Source organism: Pinus tabuliformis, chromosome 9 (assembly GCF_031772625.1).
Source record: "Pinus tabuliformis cultivar Carrire ecotype Pingquan chromosome 9, CPIR1, whole genome shotgun sequence".
Taxonomy (NCBI): Eukaryota; Viridiplantae; Streptophyta; class Pinopsida; order Pinales; family Pinaceae; genus Pinus; species Pinus tabuliformis.
Genome location: NC_142307.1, coordinates 1807683675 through 1807704994, shown reverse-complemented (window position 1 = coordinate 1807704994; position 21320 = coordinate 1807683675). Strand labels below are relative to the sequence as shown.

The 21320-nt window shown below is 38.1% G+C and overlaps 1 protein-coding gene across 1 annotated transcript; it reads right to left on the bottom strand.

Moving 5' to 3' along the window:
- Positions 1-20257: 20257 nt before the first annotated feature.
- LOC149156002 (uncharacterized) lies at positions 20258-21046 on the bottom strand. Its single transcript, XM_089444603.1, has one exon. It carries the CDS (start codon positions 21044-21046, stop codon positions 20258-20260), a length of 789 nt encoding a protein of 262 aa, XP_089300729.1.
- Between the last annotated feature and the right edge of the window lie 274 nt (positions 21047-21320).

Genomic DNA, 21320 nt, shown 5'->3' with positions numbered 1-21320 from the left:
GATCTATCAGGAAAGAGAGATTATCTTCCTATTAATGGCCTTATCTTGAAAAAATTCTTCAATTAAGGAGGTAACCCCTTCTCCCTTGTAAATATTTAATTTTTAGCAAATTGGTGTAAATAGCTTATTTTTATAATTTTAGGAAAATAAAGTTGTATGAAGCTTCCCATTGGTTTTTGCTAGATTGAAAAGTTACTCAAAAGAAATAGTTTTGGTATTTACTTTTGAGAAATGGAAGCCTTAAACGAAAGAAAAAATTCTATGGAATTAGGTATATTTAGATTCTGAAAACCCCATTTTATTTTTGTGAAATCTTCTCAAGATTTATAAGTACTGTAAATCATTTTGATGTTTTCAAGCAGCCTGAAAACAGTTATCAATACAAAATAGAAACGGATTCAATCTTAGCATCTTCAACTCTTACCCTGTCATCCATGTTCTCTTAAGGAGAAAATTGTTCATCCCATTCACCAAAGTTTATAATTACTCAGAGTGTAATTCTAAAATATGTATGATATAAAAGATAAGAGGTCTTATTACAAGCCTGCTTACCATGATCATAAGGGGAATAGTTCAATTGACATTACCAATACTGCATACCAGAACAGGGTAATGGCTTATAATTATAAGACAAGGGGTCTCATCACGAGCCAGCTTGTTCAGTTAAATTACAACTAGTGAATGGAATTGTCTAAACAACTGGCCACCAAACCAAGACAATGGATTTTTATCTTACAAAATAAGAAAAAAAGAAAAGTGATACAAAATATGGAGACATATCTTTGGATTCATTCTTTTTTATTATACTCTGAAATTGATGGAATAATGAATGATCAAATGGTTAAAAGGTATCCCTGTCGAGACTATAGACGTTTGTTGGTAGCAGAGGCTCTACCTATGACAAAGGAGTCATTATAAAACTAAGCTGAAAAAGTCTTTTGTTTTATCATTATCAACCAATTAAGGCTAAAACTTAGAATGTATTTAATTTTAACAAGAGAAGAAAATAGCAAAAATATTTATTATTATATTCAGGATTTATGTTTACCTAGTTATATTAGAATTCTTCTATTAGATGAGATTTCCAAATTAAGAAAGTTTAAGTATTTTAATTAATTTCTTAGAGATAACTATTTCTCCCAGTGAATCGCCAATTGTTGTGGTGTACAACAACCCCCCATTTCATAAATTGTTTACTTAAATCATAATATGAAATGGGTCCCTTCTAAACTTAGATGTGTGAATAAATTGGTATTAACCCATCACTAGAAAAACCCCCCTCAAAAGGTTCAATGGAAATGATATATTTTAAAATAGACTTTTTTGAATAGAAATAAAGTCAGTCTTGTAAATAAATATAAAGCTCTTTGTTATTGCGATAAAGCGATCGCAAGATCACATATCGCAATAATAAGGAAAATATATATAAAGACCCACTAGCTTACTCCAATCCGAAAAGCAAATAACTATCGGATATTGGGAAAGGCAAATCACAAGTATAATGAAAGAACCTCCCTCATTTCTCCGATGCGATATCGCTATCGGCAATCGGCAGTAGCAACCCAACGCATGTTTAATGGCACATTCAAATCCTCTGATGCGATAAGGCATATCGTAATCGGTGATCGACGAAGTCACAATGGCACAAGTAATAAGACCTGAATCCACCCCGATTGCGATGCGTTAAATCAAGGCGCATGTTTCAAAAACGTAATTAAAAGGCTTGCATGCCTTATATCACCTTTCGGTGATCGAAAGATATTTTCAACAAATATTGAAGCCTTTTTATTCACATTACCAATCGCCGATTAGGATTATCTGCCAAAAAATCTAAGCCATGCTTGAATGGATCATTCATCATATAAACGATATAATGGGTATTTAGAAACTCCTTTACCATGATTGACAGGTTAAACGGCTAATAAATGAAGCAGTTATGGCGAGATTTTCCTTTAGATTGTGTATGCGGTAGTTTCACTATAATCTATTATTATCCGTTGATTGACATAATTCTTTCATATTGGTTCATACTAGCTATTCTTTGTATTATGTTGGTTTCATTGCTTGTGCAAAACCCCGCCAAAATAACGAATTTGAAACAAATGGGAAAGAAATTCAAGAAATTCGTAGCAGCAGCAGCTCCTACAGCAACAGTGCAACTAACCAATGATCCAGGACCAAGTAAAAAAGGGTTAATCTCAGACACTATGTGTCTCGGCCTTGGAAATACTAGTTGGCAAAGCATCTACAATTTAATTGAAGCAGAGGAGCCTAAGGAAGTATTGGAAGAAGCTACTGTAGACTCAACTAATAAATCAGAAGCTTCCCTTAAAAATTTAGCTGATTCATATTTGCACAGGATAGCGGTGCGTGAGAAAATTCTTCCATACACTGATGCAGTGAGATGGGTGGTAGAAGAAATTCCAATTTCAAATAGAACGTTTTGCACAGTTGACGAAGGATTTTTGGCTCATTTCAGCCTGATGACTTAAGGAAGATGTATCACTTACCCGAACCTGAAAATAAATACAACAAAGCCTTCCTTGAAAAGTTCGCAGAGGAAAACGAGACTGAATCAGCCCCAATTAAGCAATGGAGACAAAATCCCACAAAGCACAAACATGAATCATTGGGTAAGTACTCTGTGGAATCATTGTCATATCCTTATTGTAATGCTAGGGCAATGATGTGTAGAGTGTGGGGAATGCATGACTTTGCAAAGTTCACTATTGAAGTGGTTCCTTTAATGGAAGCAGTGGTCAATAGTTATGTGATGGATTAGGCAAACATATTTTCCGATAAATTAGCCACTGCAATTCTTGAATTTAGATCAAATTCATGCAAAACCACCAGGACCATTCCCCCTTTTTTTACAGTGCTTATATTATGGATATTCTTTGCTTTAATTCTGAGTATCTGGTACTCGGATGGAGATGGACTTCCCAAGACCCTAAGCCAATCCACATTTATCATCAGATGTTATGGAAGGCTCACTATAAAGACCACTTGTACCAAATCTGTGATGGTTTCATGTTGCCTATCTATTATGATATTTTTGATAAGCCTGCCCAAAGATTTCCGAGGAAGCAGGGATTGACTTGACTGCTATAGGAAATTGGTTCGAGGAAGACAAGTTCGGGGAAGACAATTTTACATATATAAGGGTTATGGTAGCCTTGCAAGACCTCATGTCCTTCCTCTGTATGTACCTGATAAGCTGTTAGCTCGAGAATTGGCCTACTAGATAACAACAACAGGAACATCCAAAACTCTTAGGAATTCTAAAAAGTAGTTGTGGCCTACATTTCCTTTGAGATGCGGTGTTTACACTCTACATGATTACAAACATGTAGAAAAGGAGGCAAGAAAAATAAACATGCTCAATCTTGCAACCATTCTTAACAGGCAATACGATCCAAGGAAAGTTGCCTATAATGTTCTTGAACAAGCCAAACCCACAAAGTTTGATCATGAAAAAGATGAATTTGATGACCTGTTTTCTTCAGCATAATCATTATTTCAGGTAAAAACAATGGCCAAAATGAGATATAAAGATGAAGGGCTGGTAGAATACAATAGGCTTAGAGAACAGAGGTTGCAAACTTTGCCTCTGGACTTATTAGCTACTACCCCAACAACCTAGTCAAGTGAGCCTGAACAACAAATTGTTGACAAACCTCCTGCTATGGAGAAGATTCCCGAGAAAGGAAAAGAGAAAGAACAGGAGAAAGAACAAGAAAAAGAAAAGGAACAGGACAGGGAACATATCAATATAGATACTCAGATTGATCCCAAACTCCTTAAAGAATGGCAACAATTTGATTCCATTATAAGAAATCCTGAAAGTTCTCAAGGTTTCAGCACACCTCAAGTAACAGTTGGTCAGGAGACAGTGACAACTACGGTTCCAATTGAAGGAACCAGCAGCCTACCCACCAGCAAAGATGTAGAAATAATTCCTTAGGATCCATCCGATCAAATTGTTTTGCAGATAGAAGAAATACCACTATTAGATGTCTTTTACAGTCCAAAACATAGGGCTGTAGTGAAAAGACAAAGGAAAATGAGAAGACTTGATCAATCTTCCATTTTACCAACACAAACAAAGATGGCTAATGTGGTATGGAAAGAAGAATTTAATCCTTCCGATGACCTCACAAAACTTTCTCAGTATGCCGAAGCCTACTCGGAAACTACTATGGATAAAGCATCGGAAGTAAGCAATTTACTTAAGGAAAAAGACCAAAAAATTGTTTTATTGCAGTCACAGGTATCCGAAAGACAGTAAAAAATAGAACAGTTAGAGCAGCAACTATCAACACAAAAGCAGATAAACAACCAATTAAATGAGCAATTACTCAAGGAGAAGCAGAGGATAGACCAAAGCGCAGTACAGAAACAAAAATCATTATCCGAAGCATTGGCCAAGCTGAAGACAATGAATGAACAAATGAGTAAGACAAAAGATGAGCAAATCGCTCAACTGTCACACCAAGTAGAAAAGTTCAAGAGTCTTCTTCAACCAGCAGACTTTAGGTCCGAAGCTCTCCAGATCAATAAAGCATTGGTTAAATAGCTAAAATTACTATGTCATAATATTTCCCTGGTTGAGCCCCTCTGTGAGATTACTTCATCAATAATTGACAAATCAATCGATGCTAGGCAGGATTTGGAACAGGCCGATGAGATTTTAACCAATTTTCTTGCTTGGCAAGAAACCAGTGAAGGGCAAGCTACAAATCTGCCTAAAATTCTAGAGTCACACAAAGACATCCTTTTCCTAGAATGGCAGTCACAATTGATGAAAGCAGAAAGAGAAACCACAAGATGCAGATTATCAACCAGTAATTTAATTGAGTTAATCAATAATACTCTTTATCTGTCTAACTTGATTTCACAGTGCACTCTAGGTAAATTGCCATCAGCCAAAGTATTGGAACAAACATGCAATCAAGAATTGGAAAAGAATGGAAGATTAATCACCGGCATCCAAAGTTTAACCTGGGATACCTTTTGGTTTTTCCTAGTTAAACCATACAGTCAAAGGGCAACACTCAAATGTTTAACCGATGCAATCAGTTACATGATTTCTGAAATCCATGATGCCACATATTCAGCCCAACTGCATTCTCGTCTGAGTCACCCTCCAGAATTGCAACCAATGCTTGCTATCTGCCAGCTCAAGCCAAAGGAAGATCATCCGAAATAGTGAATCATGCTACCGACTATAAACAGGCCTATTTCGAGGAGATTCTCATGATTTAGTCATACCACCTAATAGCATTTTTATTTCATAATTAGTTAGCTAGATAGTATTTATAGACCCTTTCATTGTCTTTAGAATGGGTCCTCAGTTTTTGTATAAAATCAAATCAATAAGTCACACTATTGTGCTTCTGATATATTTTTTATGAAGACTGGGCCAATATTTTGAATTTTAACGAAGAAAACTTTGATGAGATATGCACTATTGTTTTGTTATGGAAGTGTTTCTAAGTTAGAAGAAGGAATCTGAATGTGATTGATATTGGGAGTGATCCAAATAACATGTGGTACTATTATCTATACTCTTGCTTCATTCTCTCATATGAATTAGCATTTATTTAATCTTGCTATCATTCGATATATGTATGTGTTTTAACAGCAGTCCTTATACTTATCACTATTGAATGTCTAAGGAGTGTTATTCTCTCAATCATATTTATGTCAATGATATATATGAAAAATAGTGTAATAATGTTTTAATAATTACTTCGTTCAACTACTTGAACAAAGTAATTATCATATGAATAAATGTCCTTGTTTACCAATAGAGTAATCTATATGCCTGTTTGTAGATAAAGATCATCAAACATTGCACTAAAGAAGAAATTTCTCGAGATAGGATAGTTGTTTATAATTTTACTTTTTAGATTAAATCATTCATCCATTATCATTATATATTAGAGAATCAACCACTTATCCATCCGATTTACCAATTATTGGGAAACTAGTCCCATTATTTCCAGTCGGAGCCACCACAACAAATGGAAAAGGAGCTGCCTTTAAGGTCCGAACCGGGTGGTTTTCCCCGATGTTGTTGCAGTGATTTTCAAGGCATCAACAGGATGATAAAAAAAAATAATAAAATAATAAAAAATAAATCTTATTTAAAATGTACACATAAATTCAATATTTTGATTTTCTTCTTTCATATTCAACACATTGAATTTCTTGTTAGATGTTTTGAACTATGAAGTGTTATTGGTTTCCAATATAAAATGACATCATTAGAAATTGTTTTAATTAATTGTAAAATGGAGCATTCAAAGAGATGTTCCCCTCATTATTGTTTTCTATTTTAACTATAGAGTTTGATTCATATTCAATATGAAAAAACAAAATTAGAATTTGTTTTAGTTAATTGTAAATTACAGTATTCAAAGAGAGCTTCCCCTCATTATTTCAGAATTACGTGATTTGAAATGACTTAGAGCTTCTTCTAGGATCCATGATATTGAAATTAGAGAGTTCAAAAAGATGAACCTTATAAAGTATTTATTTTCAGTATAAGGTTAGTGTTTCAAAATTGAGGCTTTGTGATTTTAAATAATTTGAAGTTATTCTTCCCAATTCAAATTAAAGGGTTCAAAAGCATGAGCCTTATAAAGTGTTTATTTTAAGTATAAGGTTAGTGTTTCAAAATTGAAGCTTTGTCATTTCAAATAATTTGAACTTCTTCTTCCCCATTCAATGTTTCCAAAATCTTTTCAATAAAAATATTTTTAATACATTCAAATTATATTAACTCCATAATTCAAATTAGGAATTTTCATACATGCATATTGGCAATAAAAACCAGAAATTAATTATATGGAGAAGATTGTTCATAAAAGTAGAGGTAGAAAATTTTGAATAGACTTCAATTTGGTTAGTCATATTGCTAAATTAAATGCATCTTCAATTTATGATGTTAATTGAATGGATGATTCAATATTTGACTTTGTCCATAGAAACTTTAGTGTACATTACTGATCATTTGTCTTTGTTTATAAAAGTAAAAGTGTTAGGGAAAAATATACTCTTAGATATCATAAAATTGCTTATTCTAAAAGTACTTCCATAATTGAATTTTTGCATTGTGGTGATTCTATAGAGATATCATTTCTCAACTGCATTTTCTGAACATATATTTTGAATGGTTTATCACTATTGGTATATTGAAAGAAATTGAAATAAATTTAGTTCCCTTATTTTTGTTTTCAATTAATATGACTAACAACTATTATCCATATTAGTGATAATCACTAAAAATTAAATCGAGGTATCGATTTTTTTCACTATACCAATATCTTAAAATTATTTAAAATATCCGTACTGAAAATGAAGTGGATGATAACTTATATGCAAAACTTTGAGGAACTAAGTATTTTAGGAATAAGTCATTTATGATATGTAAGTACATTTTTTAGTTAGTTACTATTTTACATTTATTGAAAAAAAAACTAAATAATAAGTAATCTTTGATTAACAATTTTTTTGCATTTAAAATAAAAAATGTAAACACTTTATTTATTTATTTTTATTTAAATTTTATGATTTTTTTTTTAATTATTTGAACTATATTCTTAATATAAAACTTGATTCAATATAAAAACAAAATTCAACCTTTTAAACCAATTATATAACATTAAAATTTCTTTTAAGTTATATATATATAAACAATTAAAACAACTAAAACATAAATTAAATTTATTATTTCAATTTTAAAATATATTTTTTATAAATTTTATTAAAAATGCATATACATATATATAAAAATTATTACAATTCTTTTTACATTAAAATTAAAAAGAATATTTCGAACACTTACAAATATTTATTATAGTTCTTTTTACTTTAAAATAAAAAATATTTCGAACACTTATAAATCTTTGTATCATCAACATCTTTCAAATCTTATATCACTCGTCTTTTGTGCCACATTTATTTCCCAAGTTTTTATCACATTGAGATTTGATAAATGGAATCCTTCTGAAGTTCACACAGAAATGACATAACTGATAACGGAAATCTAGGCTTTGAAGTAGCGAATAACATCTCTTTGTCTTACCTTCCGGCCTTTTAGTGTTCTTTTACATTCATATGCAAAAGCAAGCCATCAATTATTATGGGATGTAAACCTTCATTCTTTTTCTTCTTTTCCCTTTTTTTAATTTATATATATGATACTATTTTTGTTCAAGCTAATAATTTAATATTTTGAAAAAAACTTATAAAATTTAAATTTTAAAAATTTTATAATTTAAAATAATTTTTTTTTATCAAAATTAATTAAAACTAATAAAATATAAACTAAACATAGTATTCCAATTTTAGGTTATATTCTTCTCTTGATTTTAAAAAAATATTAAGTAAAATATTGATGGCCAAGATATACATATTGAAAATATGTAAAACATTCTCAAATTCACAGAGAAACACAGAGAAACCTAGAACGGATAAAGCATAATAGAAATTTTCGTTGTCTTAGCTTTCATGTCTTTTCAAATAGTATCATAGTACAAAGAGGAATTAAAAATAAATGGAATGAATACTTTAATTCCAATGAAAAATAATATTAATATATATAAATAAGAATAATAATATTTTCTTTAAGTGAAAATAAAATTATAAATAAAATATAAATTTGAAAATTCTATTTATTTTAACAATATTAAAGATATTAATATTCATATTGTTAATATAAAGTGTATTAATATTAATATTAATAAATAACATTAATAATATTTACGTTTTCATTGTTTTAATCAAATGTGGTCAAATATTAACAATATTATCCATCATTGTTACTCATTGTCATGGATGCTTAATGATACACAACCTTATCTTGCTATAGTCAACCATGGTTAACTTTGGTGAAATATTATCATCCCTGTCACTCTAGAAAACTCCTTATTCTATTCATTCCTAATGGTCAACTAAGATTTCTATTTTTGAATTTGACCAACCAAGATCTCTATTATTGAATGTGGTCAACCATTGTGAAAATAGGTAACCATAATCTATCACATAAAAGTGTGGTCAATCATGGCCAAATATATGAAACCATTACCAAACATGTTCAGCCATGTGAAACTTATGTCAACCATGGCCAATCATGGTCATCTTTGGTCAACCATATTCACCATAATCAACCTTTGAAAACCATGGTCAACCTAGGTCATCATGGTAAAATGTGGTCAACTGTAGTGGTTATCCATAATTGTGTACCATTTTTAGCCATGATTAGTCATTATCAACCATTATCAACCATGCTCAACCAAGGTTAGACATGCTTGAACGTGGTGAGCATGTTTAGTCATGGTGAGCCATTATCTACTATCTTTTGTAATATTAATCACTTGAGTTTATGTTATTTTTTTACAAATTCAGCTGCTGGTTGTATTCAAAAAAACATAGGGAGGCTAAGCTCCAGTATTGCATGAGTAGAGCTTGCAGGATGAGCTTGGAACTGGATTACATTAAAGCATTCTACTAAATTGCTTTCATTTCCAACTTGAAAAGTATTGACACAGGAATAGATTCGGACAAACTGAAAAAGAAGTAAACAAACTTTACAAAACATCTAATCTATACTTATGTGACTTTCTGTTGTTCCTTTCCTGCTGTTTCGTTTTTCCTTCTTTTCCTTTTCTGTTGTTCTGCTGTTCATTTTCTACTGTTCCGTTTTCCCTGTTGTTCCTTTTCTACTGTTCCTTTTTTGTTGTTCCTTTTCTGTTGTTCCATTTTTATTTTTTTGTTCCTTTTCTGTTGTTCCTTTTCTAGTTTTCTTTTAGATTAGTTGTTCCTTTAGTAGTGATTATCCTGGTAGTGGAATCAATTTTCTCATCCAATAGGCGTTGATGCATTCTGATTTGCTCAAATTCTTCCTACAAGTCTCGACAATGAAGACAATCTTCACTGCGAGCCATCTAGAGGTCCTCGGCTCTGTCCTGAAGAAATGCTAAAATACTGCTCCAGCAAGCTGTAACCGACGAGACAGTGAAAACCAAACAAGGGATCTAAAGAGCAGGGAAGAGGGAGGAAAGAGGGCTTAGAGAATCGAGAGAAGAGCGATAAGAACTTTCAGAAAAAATAAAGTCTGATGCTGAAGCAAATAGGTGGTCACGGATTCTGCACGGGTAACATAGATTCAAAAAATCTGAGGAGGCTGCAGGGAGAAAAGGTAGGATTTTCGGTGGCGTGGAATAGATAGCCTCAGGATTGTTCTTTATTTGGTCAGGGTATGCCCTGAGCAAGATGTGAGTCTTTAGATATGAAAAATTTTTACAAGTCATGGGAGTCATGGAAGAAATTGGAATTGTTCCTCATTGTTACAGAGGATATTTCCTTTTGGTCTTATACAAGCTTGGCTAGCACATTTATCAACTTCTCGATTGATGGTCCGAAGGATATGGTAAAATTGGAAATCCTGAGTTTGATTGATCATGACTTTGCATCTGCAGATGGTTTGCTGTAAGAAGATGTTGGAGGCTTTTCGTTCGCTAGTCATTAAACTGATAATGATAGCAGAATCGCCGAAGATCATAGCTTTCTTGATTCCATGAATTTGTAGTTCAAGAATTACTTGATAGAGCGCAAGAGCCTGTGCTTTGTTGTTTGAGAGGATCCCTAATCCCCACTCAAAGGTGACTAAGGGCTCACCATTGGGATTGTAGATAACTCTCGCTGCTCCCGCTGCTACTGGATTTGATTTGGAGGCACTGTCAGAGAACAAGGAGTGGGTGTTGCTAGTGCGGAGCCACTTGTTGAAGTCATCCTGCTTTAGTCAGATTTTCTTGTTGTGACTGTGATTGCTGTTGAAGTTGGTGTTGATTTTCATTGCTGGCAAGATATTGATCTTATCTATCAGACTCCTTATGAAATCTTTTTCTTCAACCCAAAGACTTGTCATGTCCACTTTTTTTGTGCTCTTAGAAGCAAGGGTTTCTATCGCAAGGCTTTTAGCCTTGCTGCAAATATGCCTGATTGTGGTATCTTTATCTTTAAAGATCTTGTTGTTAATCACTTGAGTTTATTAATCCCTTAGTTTTATAACAATAATAATCCCTTCGGTTTATTTCTTAAGGTTTGTAATATTGGCTTTAATGGAAATTATAATATTAGTTTCAAAATATTGGCTTTAATATAGTTTATAATATTAAGCTCAATATTCGGGTTTATAATATTTGCACTTATAATATTTAAAATAGTCATATAAAGTCAACCATTGGGTTTATAATATTTCAGTTTTTAATATTAGGTTTATAATATTGTGTTTAGTATTAGGATTTGAAATGTTTGGTGTATAATCTATCCAATGTCGAATTGTGATAAGCATCATCACAATGCCACGACTAGTGATCCAGGTGGATGTTGGTGGCCACCCACCTATCCCATTTGGACCCCCATGACTATCTCTTTCAGTTTTTCAGTTTCCGTAATTGTAGCAAAATTTACTATTTTTAGCAGTTTTTCGAGTCCTGAACTTCCGGAGCCGTTTTGAGGCACTAAACGACGTTTTTTTGGGAAATATGGGAGCAACATGGGTCCATGGCCCAATGCTGCTCTTCCCAAAGTTACAATTCTCAGATAGATCTTTCTAACGAGCTACTTTACGCGTCAAACGAAGATCGGGTGCCAAAGTTACAACGCCGGGAAATTGATGTACCAATTTACCCAAACGAGGCCCACAATTTGGTGTTTCATCTTCTAGGGTTAGGTTTTGGGATGTTAAGGGTTTTCCATTGTTTCTCAGCAATAAATAGGCTTTTGAGCCTCATTGTAACATAGGTCAAAGGCATGTAGCCACCACATCTCTTCTCAGAGATCAACTACCATCGCCCTAGCTGTTTATTTCCATTTTCTGTTTGTAAGCATATCTCAGTATTTTACATTAATGAAATTAATTATTATTTCCGCTGCATCTTTGTGTTTATGGTTATCTTTGTAATGTGTTGAGTTCTTATTTAAATCTGGATCAGTGCTATCAGAGCAGTCTGATTTTTCTCTGTTTTTCTTTGCATGTCCCCAACAAGGTCAGGATATAAGGAGTTAGGGCTTGAACTGGTCGAACCTTTGCAAGACCAACCTCACAAATCTTGATGGCCTCCCATGGCAGATGAAAAGAAAGACGACGGGGCAGGATATCATATCAAAATATTGCTCGAAGAAGCCCTCGAGTGGCAAAGGAATGCGATGATGGATAGCTTTACATAGATCCTTCAGCGGCTACCCAGAGGCAACGCATCGGCTTCCAACAGCTACTCTGGAAACACCACACCCTTTAAGGTACAAGTTAATTTTGAAATCCCCATCTTCGAGGGTCAAATAGACGTAGACGTCATAGATAAATGGTTAAATCTGCTAGATGGGTATTTTTCTGTTCATGAATTTTCGAGTTAGGAAAAGATTGTTTTCATTCTTCTCAAAGTGCCCCCCCACATCAAGGACTGGTGGGAAACCTACTGTGAGCAGACGAATGAAAGTACGAGCTCTCTATTTTCAGCTTCACCTACTTGGGATTCATTTCGGGATGTTTTCAAGGAGTAGTACTACCCTATCAAAAGCTATGTTGACAAATAAATCAAATGGACCACACTGCGGCAGGGAAGGGACCATGGTGTGCTGGAGTTCACAAACAGTTTTCATACCCTTCGCACACAGTTGGGTATCAAGGACTCTGATCTGCAATTGCTACTCAAATACCGTGACTGCCTACACAAATACATCCAAGAAGAAATGGAGTTCCTAAACATCTCCTCGCTCAGCATGGCGTATCGATACGTTGTCAAAATCGAGTAAAAGTTCAAACAAAAGAAGCAAGACTTTGGATCTATGAATCCGAAGACCAAAGGACAAAGCCAAGGCGGGGTGACCTAAGACAACCCGTCAAAGCCGCAAGAAAAGAACAACACCATGAAGTCAAAGAAGGACACAGGAAAGTGGTGTAAGTTCCACAAGAGCCCCATTCACAACACAAGTGAGTGCCAGACCAAGCAGTCACTAGTGGCTGAGTTGATGGCTTCAGAATTAGATGCATGTTCCGACCCTGAGTCAGAACCCTACAAGGGGAATGGCAAAGGGAAGCAGATCATTGATGCGGAGCCTAGTGTCACTGTTGCCACCACCAAGATCCAGAAGAATGAGCCCAAAGACCCAGAGGAGGGGGAGCATATTTTCCACTCACAGATGTGGGTGAAGGGTTCGCCACTTCAATTCATTGTCGACAGTGGTACACAAAAGAACTTCATTTCAGCAGAGGTCATGAAGTGGTTGGGCCTACCGACTACACCAAACCTGCAGTTGTACAGTATCGAGTGACTTCATGAAGGACGAGATCTCAAATTTCGCCAACAGTGCCGCCTTCCCTACAGCATCAAACCCTTCATAGACAAGGTATTGTGTGATGTTACACCTCTAGATGTTTGTGATGTATTATTAGGCTAGCCATACTTGTGGAGGCGACATGCTGTGTATGAGTCAAGGCCTCGTGCTGTCATTATTTCTTTGTGTAATTCATTATACAAGCTACCGAAGGTAGCCCCACCTACCACCACCTCTTTGATCACTGCTAAGAAAGGCAGCAAGCTCATCTCCCAGACTAGGAAATTCATTTGTTTGGTTCGCTCCCAAAGAAAGGGGAAGATCACCACCACATCCATGACCCCAGCGAAGGGTTCCTCCATGCAGCAATAGTAGCAAAGGGATATGGTCATGACAGAACACAGGAACAACTTCTCCTCACCCACAAGGGTACCACACAAGCTTCAGGTGGGCAACAAATTCTGGTTGCATCTGCATAAAGAACGCCTTACAAGAGCCCATCAGAAGCTCCGACCACGCCGACATGGTCCTTACACCATTACCAAGGTTGTGGGAAACAATGCTTTGGAGCACAACATTTCTCCATTCCTTCTCCTGCACCAAATGTTCAATGTGGACCATCATCAACCATGCTTCCCACCATTACTGGACACATCAAAGATTGTAAAACAAGTTCAGTAGATGGAGGAACTCAACGCAATGGGGACCACTACTTCCTAAGGGGGGAGGAATGATCCAGGTGAATGTTGGTGGCCACCCACCTATCCCATTTGGACCCCCATGATTATCTCTTTCAGTTTTTCAGTTTCCGTAATTGTAGCACAATTTACTATTTTTAGCAGTTTTTCAGGTCCTAAACTTCCAGAGCCGTTTTGAGGCCCTAAACGATGTTTTTTTGGGAAATATGGGAGCATCGTGGGTCCATGGCCTAATTTTTCTCTTCCCAAAGTTATAGTTCTCAGATAGATCTTTCTAACGAGCTATTGTATGCGTCAAACGAAGATCGGGTGCCAAAGTTACGACCCCAGGAAATTGATATACCAATTTACCCAAACGGGGCCCACAATTTGGCGTTTCATCTTCTAGGGTTAGGTTTTTGGATGTTAAGGGTTTTCCAATGTTTCTCAACAGTAAATAGGCATTCGAGCCTCATTGTAACATAGTTCAGAGGCATGTAGCCACCACATCTCTTCTTAGAGATCAACTACCATCACCCTAGCTATTTATTTCCATTTTCTGTTTGTAAGCATATCTCAGTATTTTACATTAATGAAATGAAGTATTATTTCTGCTGCATCTTTGTGTTTATGGTTATCTCTATAATGTGTTGCATTCTTGTTTAAATCCGGATCAACTAGTGTCACAATCATTGTTACAATGATACACTACATTGTTATTTATTCAATGTCACATTGTGACATTGAATAAATTGGAGTTTAATATTCGAGTTTATCATATTGGGTTCAGGGTTAGGATTTATTTTGGGTTATAATTTTGAGTTTAGGGTTTATAATCCTAAGGTTTTTAATCATAGGGTTTATAATATTAATGCTATGATTCTTAATCCCTTAGTTCTATAATATTAATCCTTGGGTTTATAATATAAATCCTAGGGCTTAATATGATTGCCTAGGGTTTATAATATTAATAATCACTTTGGTATATCATATTAATCCATTGGGTTGATGACATTTGGTTTAGGGTTTATTTAGGTTTATAATATTAGATTTAGAGTTTATAATCTCAGGATTTATAATCGTAGGGTTTATAATAATAATCCTAGGGTTCTTGCTCACTTCAAATTATAATATTAATCCTACGGTTTACAATACAAATCCTAGGGTTTAATATGGTTCCTTTGGGTTTATAATATTAATCCCTTGCATCAAGGAATGTCTACCAAGGTCAATGTGCCAATTTTACATTACATTGAAATTTACTTATGGTCAACCATGGTTGACCATGATCAACCATGGCCAACCATGCTCAACTATGAAAAACCACTATCACCAATGCTCACCAAGGTCAAACATTGTTGAATGTAGTAAACATGCTTATTCATAGTAAACCATTATCTTTTTTTTTCTCGGCAAAGCTAGCTAATCTATTATATTATATACAGGTAAACATTACATTCAAAAAGACAGGCTACCCAGGGCCGACTGTGGCACCTTGGGTAGCTGTACTTGACTCAGAATTCGCCCTCGCAGGGGCAACACTTCAAGTTTATACCAAAACACATGACACAAAGATGTTCCCAGGTAGTAACAAAATGGCCCGCGCAGGGGCATCCAATAAAACGACGCATAACAGACTTTGCCAGGCCTACTTCCCATACTATAGTAAACGTGAACATGAACAAGAACTGAAAGGATACAAACATAGATATTTAGCATAATCCAGATACCAGCCGAGACCCCGAACCTATACCAGACCTGAGAGAGAGAAATGTATGCTAGAGAGTGCCTCTGGGAATTAATCTTCAGGTTTTTCCTCAATAATTCTGCACCAGCCTTGGCCTTCTGGGATGCCTGCCCACATTGCCATAGGATCCTGCGCGGGGGCCGGCAGCTCTTGCTCTTGAGGTCGGGTAGGGGCTTGCTGAAGCTCCTTCTCTGAATTACCCTCTGCATTTGATGGCTGCACCACTGGGCGTTTCTCCCTATTGCCCTCTGGAAGTACCTCAGCGGAGACCGGTTGCGTTCCTTCTTCATTCTCCTCAGGAACCTTTGTAAAAAGAACTGAGATGTGTGCATTAATGCCAGCATTATCCCGCGAGCTGCCCAGGGTAAAAATGACTGAGCCGAACGCTGGAAGCATGGGCGCTCCATCATTGGAGCTGCCGGCCTCCAAAAACTGACTGGCTGGAATTGGTGTGGCTCCCGCCCTTCTGTAGCAATAGCAGCAGCAGCAGTGATGGTGGACATCCGCTGCAGGGGGACGTGAAGACTCACCACGCCCAGGACCTCTTCTACACGGCATTCTTTCACGCAGTCGCACCATGGTTTCAACGACGCCCTCAGCTTGTTCCAGAGCAGTGCTTGAGGGCCTGTTGTTACTGCGTTCACTCCCAATTGAGTGTTGTCCCCAAATTGACTCGAGGCAGAGCTCAACTGTACATAAACAAAGCCCAGGATAAACAAGCAGGGAGCAAACCTCGTCCGAATGAATGTCTTCGCTCTCAGCATCAATGGCGCAACACTTTCCCTCAGAGATCTGAGTTGCTTTCTCGGCACTCTGAGCCCAGAACAGCAACATTCCATCCCTCTTAAGCCAGCTGACATTCCCTTGGATTTTGCCCGCATTGAATGCTCTCTGCAGGCTCGCCATCGTTCCCAGCGTCCTCATTAAGGATTCCGCTATGCTTCTCCCGTCTTAACGTCTCGGCGGCGAGGGGCATTAAAATCCTTTGTCCATCACGTGGCGGCACATGCTGGGCATGTGGCTCCCCATATCCTGGCTCGATGACACCCGCATCTGGGGAGACAGCCTCTCCTTGGATCAGGCTTTCACATTCCTGGAGCTGTTGCCTGTTAGGAATGATATTCGTGCTTCCGAATAGAAGGGGGAGATCAGTCTCGACCCCAATGTTGGCTAGGAGGTCAGCTATTTTGTTGCCTTCTCTTTTAGTGTGTATAAAGGAGATAGCTCTAGTGTTGCTTAGCTTTTGTGCTATGTCATTTAGCCTTGCTTCTAGTCTCCAACTGGGTGCTACTTTCCTCGCTTGCGAGCCATTCTGTATACGGGTGGCCATGTTGATAAGAATCTGGGAGTCGCCTTCTACAATCAGGGGTTGAAGATTGAGATTCCAAGCTTGCAGAAGGCCCTGCCAAAGCCCTTCCAACTCTGCTGAGTTATTGGTATCCCACCCTATGTTCCCAAAATATATTTGCATAGGAGTGCCTTCATGGTCCCTCAGTATGCCACCAAATCCAGCTGCTCCTGGATTGCCTTTGGAAGCCCCATCGAAATTCAGCTTATATGAGTTTTTAGGGGGGGCTTTCCAATGGCAGATGTCCTTGAAGTTGCTATTAGGTGTGCTATTCTTGAGCGTTTCTTGAGGTAACTGCAGCTGCCAATTGTCTAGAATGTTATGTTCATTATCTGTGGATGGGAGATCTTCCTTAGTCCATACTTGAAGCGCCATCGTCTCTTGTATGTTCCTGTGTATCCTGCTCCAGGTTTCTTCAGTAGGAGATCGTTTGTTTTTGAATATGCGTTGATTTCTTTCCTTCCAGACATTCCATAGGACGATCCCCGGGATGATACTCCATAAATGGTTGAGGATCTTGCTTTTGTAGGGATGCTTTGGCCATTGTCTTATGGAGTTGATGATGTCGTTTTCCCCTCTGCATCTTTTTTGGCATCTGAAACTGACCTTATCCCAAAGTTGATTGGCTAGAGGACAGGTATCCAAGAGGTGTTGGAGAGTTTCTTCACTTTGAAAGCAGTTATGACAAATCGAGGGGCCATGAAAGTTTCGCTTTCTAAGCTTATCCCATGTGAGTATTTTTTTATGTCCTACCAGCCAGAGAAAGTAGGAGATTTTTGGCCAGGGTCCGAGCTCCCATATTTTGCTCCACAAAGGGTCTGGAGGTGTGGGGAAGTTGCATATCACCTTGTAGGCTTCTGAGGTAGTGTAGGATCCCTTGGGTTGGTATCCCCATCTGAGGATATCCCCACCGTTATCCTGCCTTATACTTCTTTTCCTTAGCTCGATCCTCAGCTCTTCTTCCTTCCGAGCATCTGTGCTGTTGAGAATTTGGTTGCTCTGTTTCCATTTTCTAAAACCATACTCCATCTCCGGCGACCAGAATTGGTGAACTTTTTCCTGCTGCTGCTCCTGCCTATCAGGTATCAAAGAAGGGTGAAGAACATTTTTGAGTTTGGGCATTTGGTTCCAGGCATCAGTCCAAAATCTTGCAGTGCGTCCATTCCTGATTTCCCAGAAGCTGTGCTTTTGAATTAATTGATAGTGCTGTTTGGCGGCATTCCATATTAGAGATCCCTTTTCGGTAGGAATGAATCTGATGAGTTCTTCTTGAGGTCTATTTCCGGCATATTTGGCTGTCCAGATTTTGACCCAGGGCTTATCTGGGTTAGTGATCCATTGCCACCAGATCTTGGCATTCATAATAGAATTGTTGTACTCAGGGTCCCTTAGCCCAATGCCCCCCTTGTCTTTGGGCATGCATACATTGGTCCATTTAACTAGGGCCCATTTGCGATTGGTGGCTGAGCTGCTCCATAGAAAATTACACTGAAGGTTTCTTATGCTCTTTAGAACCCACTTTGGCGCGGCTAGAATAGAGAAAAGGTACAGAGGCATTGCCTGCAGGACTGATTTGATGAGAACAACTCGACTGGCTAAGTTAAGAGATCTATATGTCCAGAGGTTGAGACGGTTATCAAGTTTCTCAAGAAGGGAGCGCCATGCGGGTTGCTTAATGGCTGATGCCGTGAGGGGTGCGCCCAGGTATTTGGAGGGAAGGGAAGCAGAGGGGAAGCCCAAGATGCGAGTTACAGCAGATTTGACCGAAGGTGGAGTATGAAAGAAGAAAACCTGCGATTTAGAGCAGTTGATCTGCGTGCCAGAGGCTTCCGAAAAATCCTGGAGGAGGGATTTAAGACGGAGGGCTTCTTGAATAGAGGGATAACCAAAAAGCATAGTGTCATCAACGAACTGCTGATGAGAGGTGGCTGAAGAGTTGTGCACGGAGATGCCTTTGATCTGATGAGAATGGAGGGCCTGTTTAATGTGGCGACCTAACCCTTCAGCCATAAGAACAAAGAGAAAGGGGGATAGGGGATCCCCTTGCCGGATACCCCTGGAGGGTTTGAAGGGGCGGGAGGGAATGCCATTCACAAGGATTGAAAAATGAGTGGATGTTATTAGGCTCATGATCCATCGGACCCAAGAGGAGCAGAAACCAAAAGCTTTTAGCATATGATGTATATAATTCCAACTTAGTTTGTCAAATGCCTTGGAAAGATCTAATTTAAGAAGCATACCTGCTTGCTTTGAGTGCTTGAGGGAGTGAATGATCTCGTGAGTGAGTAGAATACCATCCATTATTTGTCGTCCTTCCACGTACCCTGACTGTTCCGGAGAGATGAGCCCGGGAAGGAGGGGTTTGAGTCGATTTGCTATGACTTTTGATATGACTTTGTAAATGACGTTGCATAAGGCAATTGGCCTGAATTTATCAGGGGTGATGGAGTCCTCCTCTTTGGGGATGAGAGTGATGAATGTGGAGTTGAGAGAGGGAAGAAGCCAGCATGTAGCCCTGGATTCTTCAACTATCTGCCAGACTTCCTCCTTTATCATATCCCAGAAAGAGTGAAAGAATGTGGTAGTAAATCCATCTGGGCCTGGGGCTTTACCTTCTTTGAGATGCGTCATTGCCTCATCTACTTCCTGGGGAAGAATAGGGCGCATTAGGAGTTCATTGTGTTCCTCTGTAATGAGCTTTGGAACATTGCTGGTAATTTTGCTAATGGCCTATCGCCGGTCTTCTCTTTGCTCTTGATGGACCTGTTGAAAGTGATTGAGGAGCACCTCTTCAATTTCCTCGTGTGTCTCTACTTTTGCCCCCGTTTGGTTTTGGATGAAGGGTATATTGTTATGCATTCTTCATTGAACTGTAGTTCTGTGGAAGAATTTGGTATTACGTTCCCCCTCCTTCAGCCATCTGACTCTTGACTTTTGCCTCCAGTAGATTTCTTCCTGCTTTCTCCTATCCTCCATCTGGCTATGGATGAGTCGCTCCTGCTCCAGAGTGGCTTCCGTGTGCCCCTCCGAGATAATCTTTTGGTGGAGAACCTCCAGATCCTGAGTTAACTCTTGCTGCGCCTCGAAGATATTTCCAAAGGTTTCGCTGTTCCATCTTTTTAGGTGACTTTTGAGAAATCATAACTTCTGCTGGAATTGATACATTTTTGCTCCTTCTCGGGGAATGAACGAGGCCCAGGTGGTCTTGACAAAGTCCTTGAAAGTGGGATGCGTAAGCCAGAATCCTTCAAAGCGGAAGGGTCTTTTGATTAAGTTACCTGGTCTTTGCCACTGTAGAGCTATTGGCCAGTGATCCGATCCTGTGTGAGCAAGAATGGCTGCTGAGATGTCTCCTCCTAAGTGGACCGCATTGTCTGAGAGGAGGAAGCGATCCAGTTTGGAGGCGATTTGATGTTTGCCAGCCCTGCGATTACTCCAAGTGAAGGTGCCATTACAAAACGACATATCTATGAGAGATGTCGATTGGATGAATTCCTTGAAGCGATTGACTTCAGGTTCCATTCTACTCCTCCCTCCTAGCTTCTCTTCAGTTTTAGTAATCATGTTGAAGTCCCCAGCAACGATCCAAAGTGGGTGCCTTCTGTTGTTACTTAGAGCTTCAATCGTGTCAAGGAGCGCTACCTTACTTCCGGTGTCTTGTGGGAAGTACACATTTGATAGGTTGCCGTGAATATTGGTGCCCAAAATGTGAAAGGTCGCCTGTATAAGGTAGTGTGCTGCATGAAAATCTGAGAGGGATACCGCTTGGGTATTCCATGCTATTGCCAGCCCTCCTGAAGCTCCAGAGGCGTCTACTGCAACCGAACGACATCCTGGCCAGGCTTTTGAAAGAATGCTGCCTAGCGTAGTACTGTTACACTTAGTTTCCTGGAGAAAGCACATTTGTGGCTTTTCCTTTTTTATCATGTTTTTTAACATCCTGAGTTTTCCGGGGCTGTTTAGCCCTCTTATATTCCAAGACACCAGCTTCATGATTAACCATTGACAGAGGGCTTGTAGTACTTTGTCAACTTAGCATATCTGCCTGAGTCTACCAGGATTTTCCCAATCTCTATTGTTCTTTGCAGATCTGTCTTTCTTCCTCTTTTTTTGTGTCCTTTGGGCGTAGATTTCCATCCCATTGGCTTCCTGGTTGTATCCCGAGTTGGTGCTGATGATAGGCTCGTGAGATGATCACTTC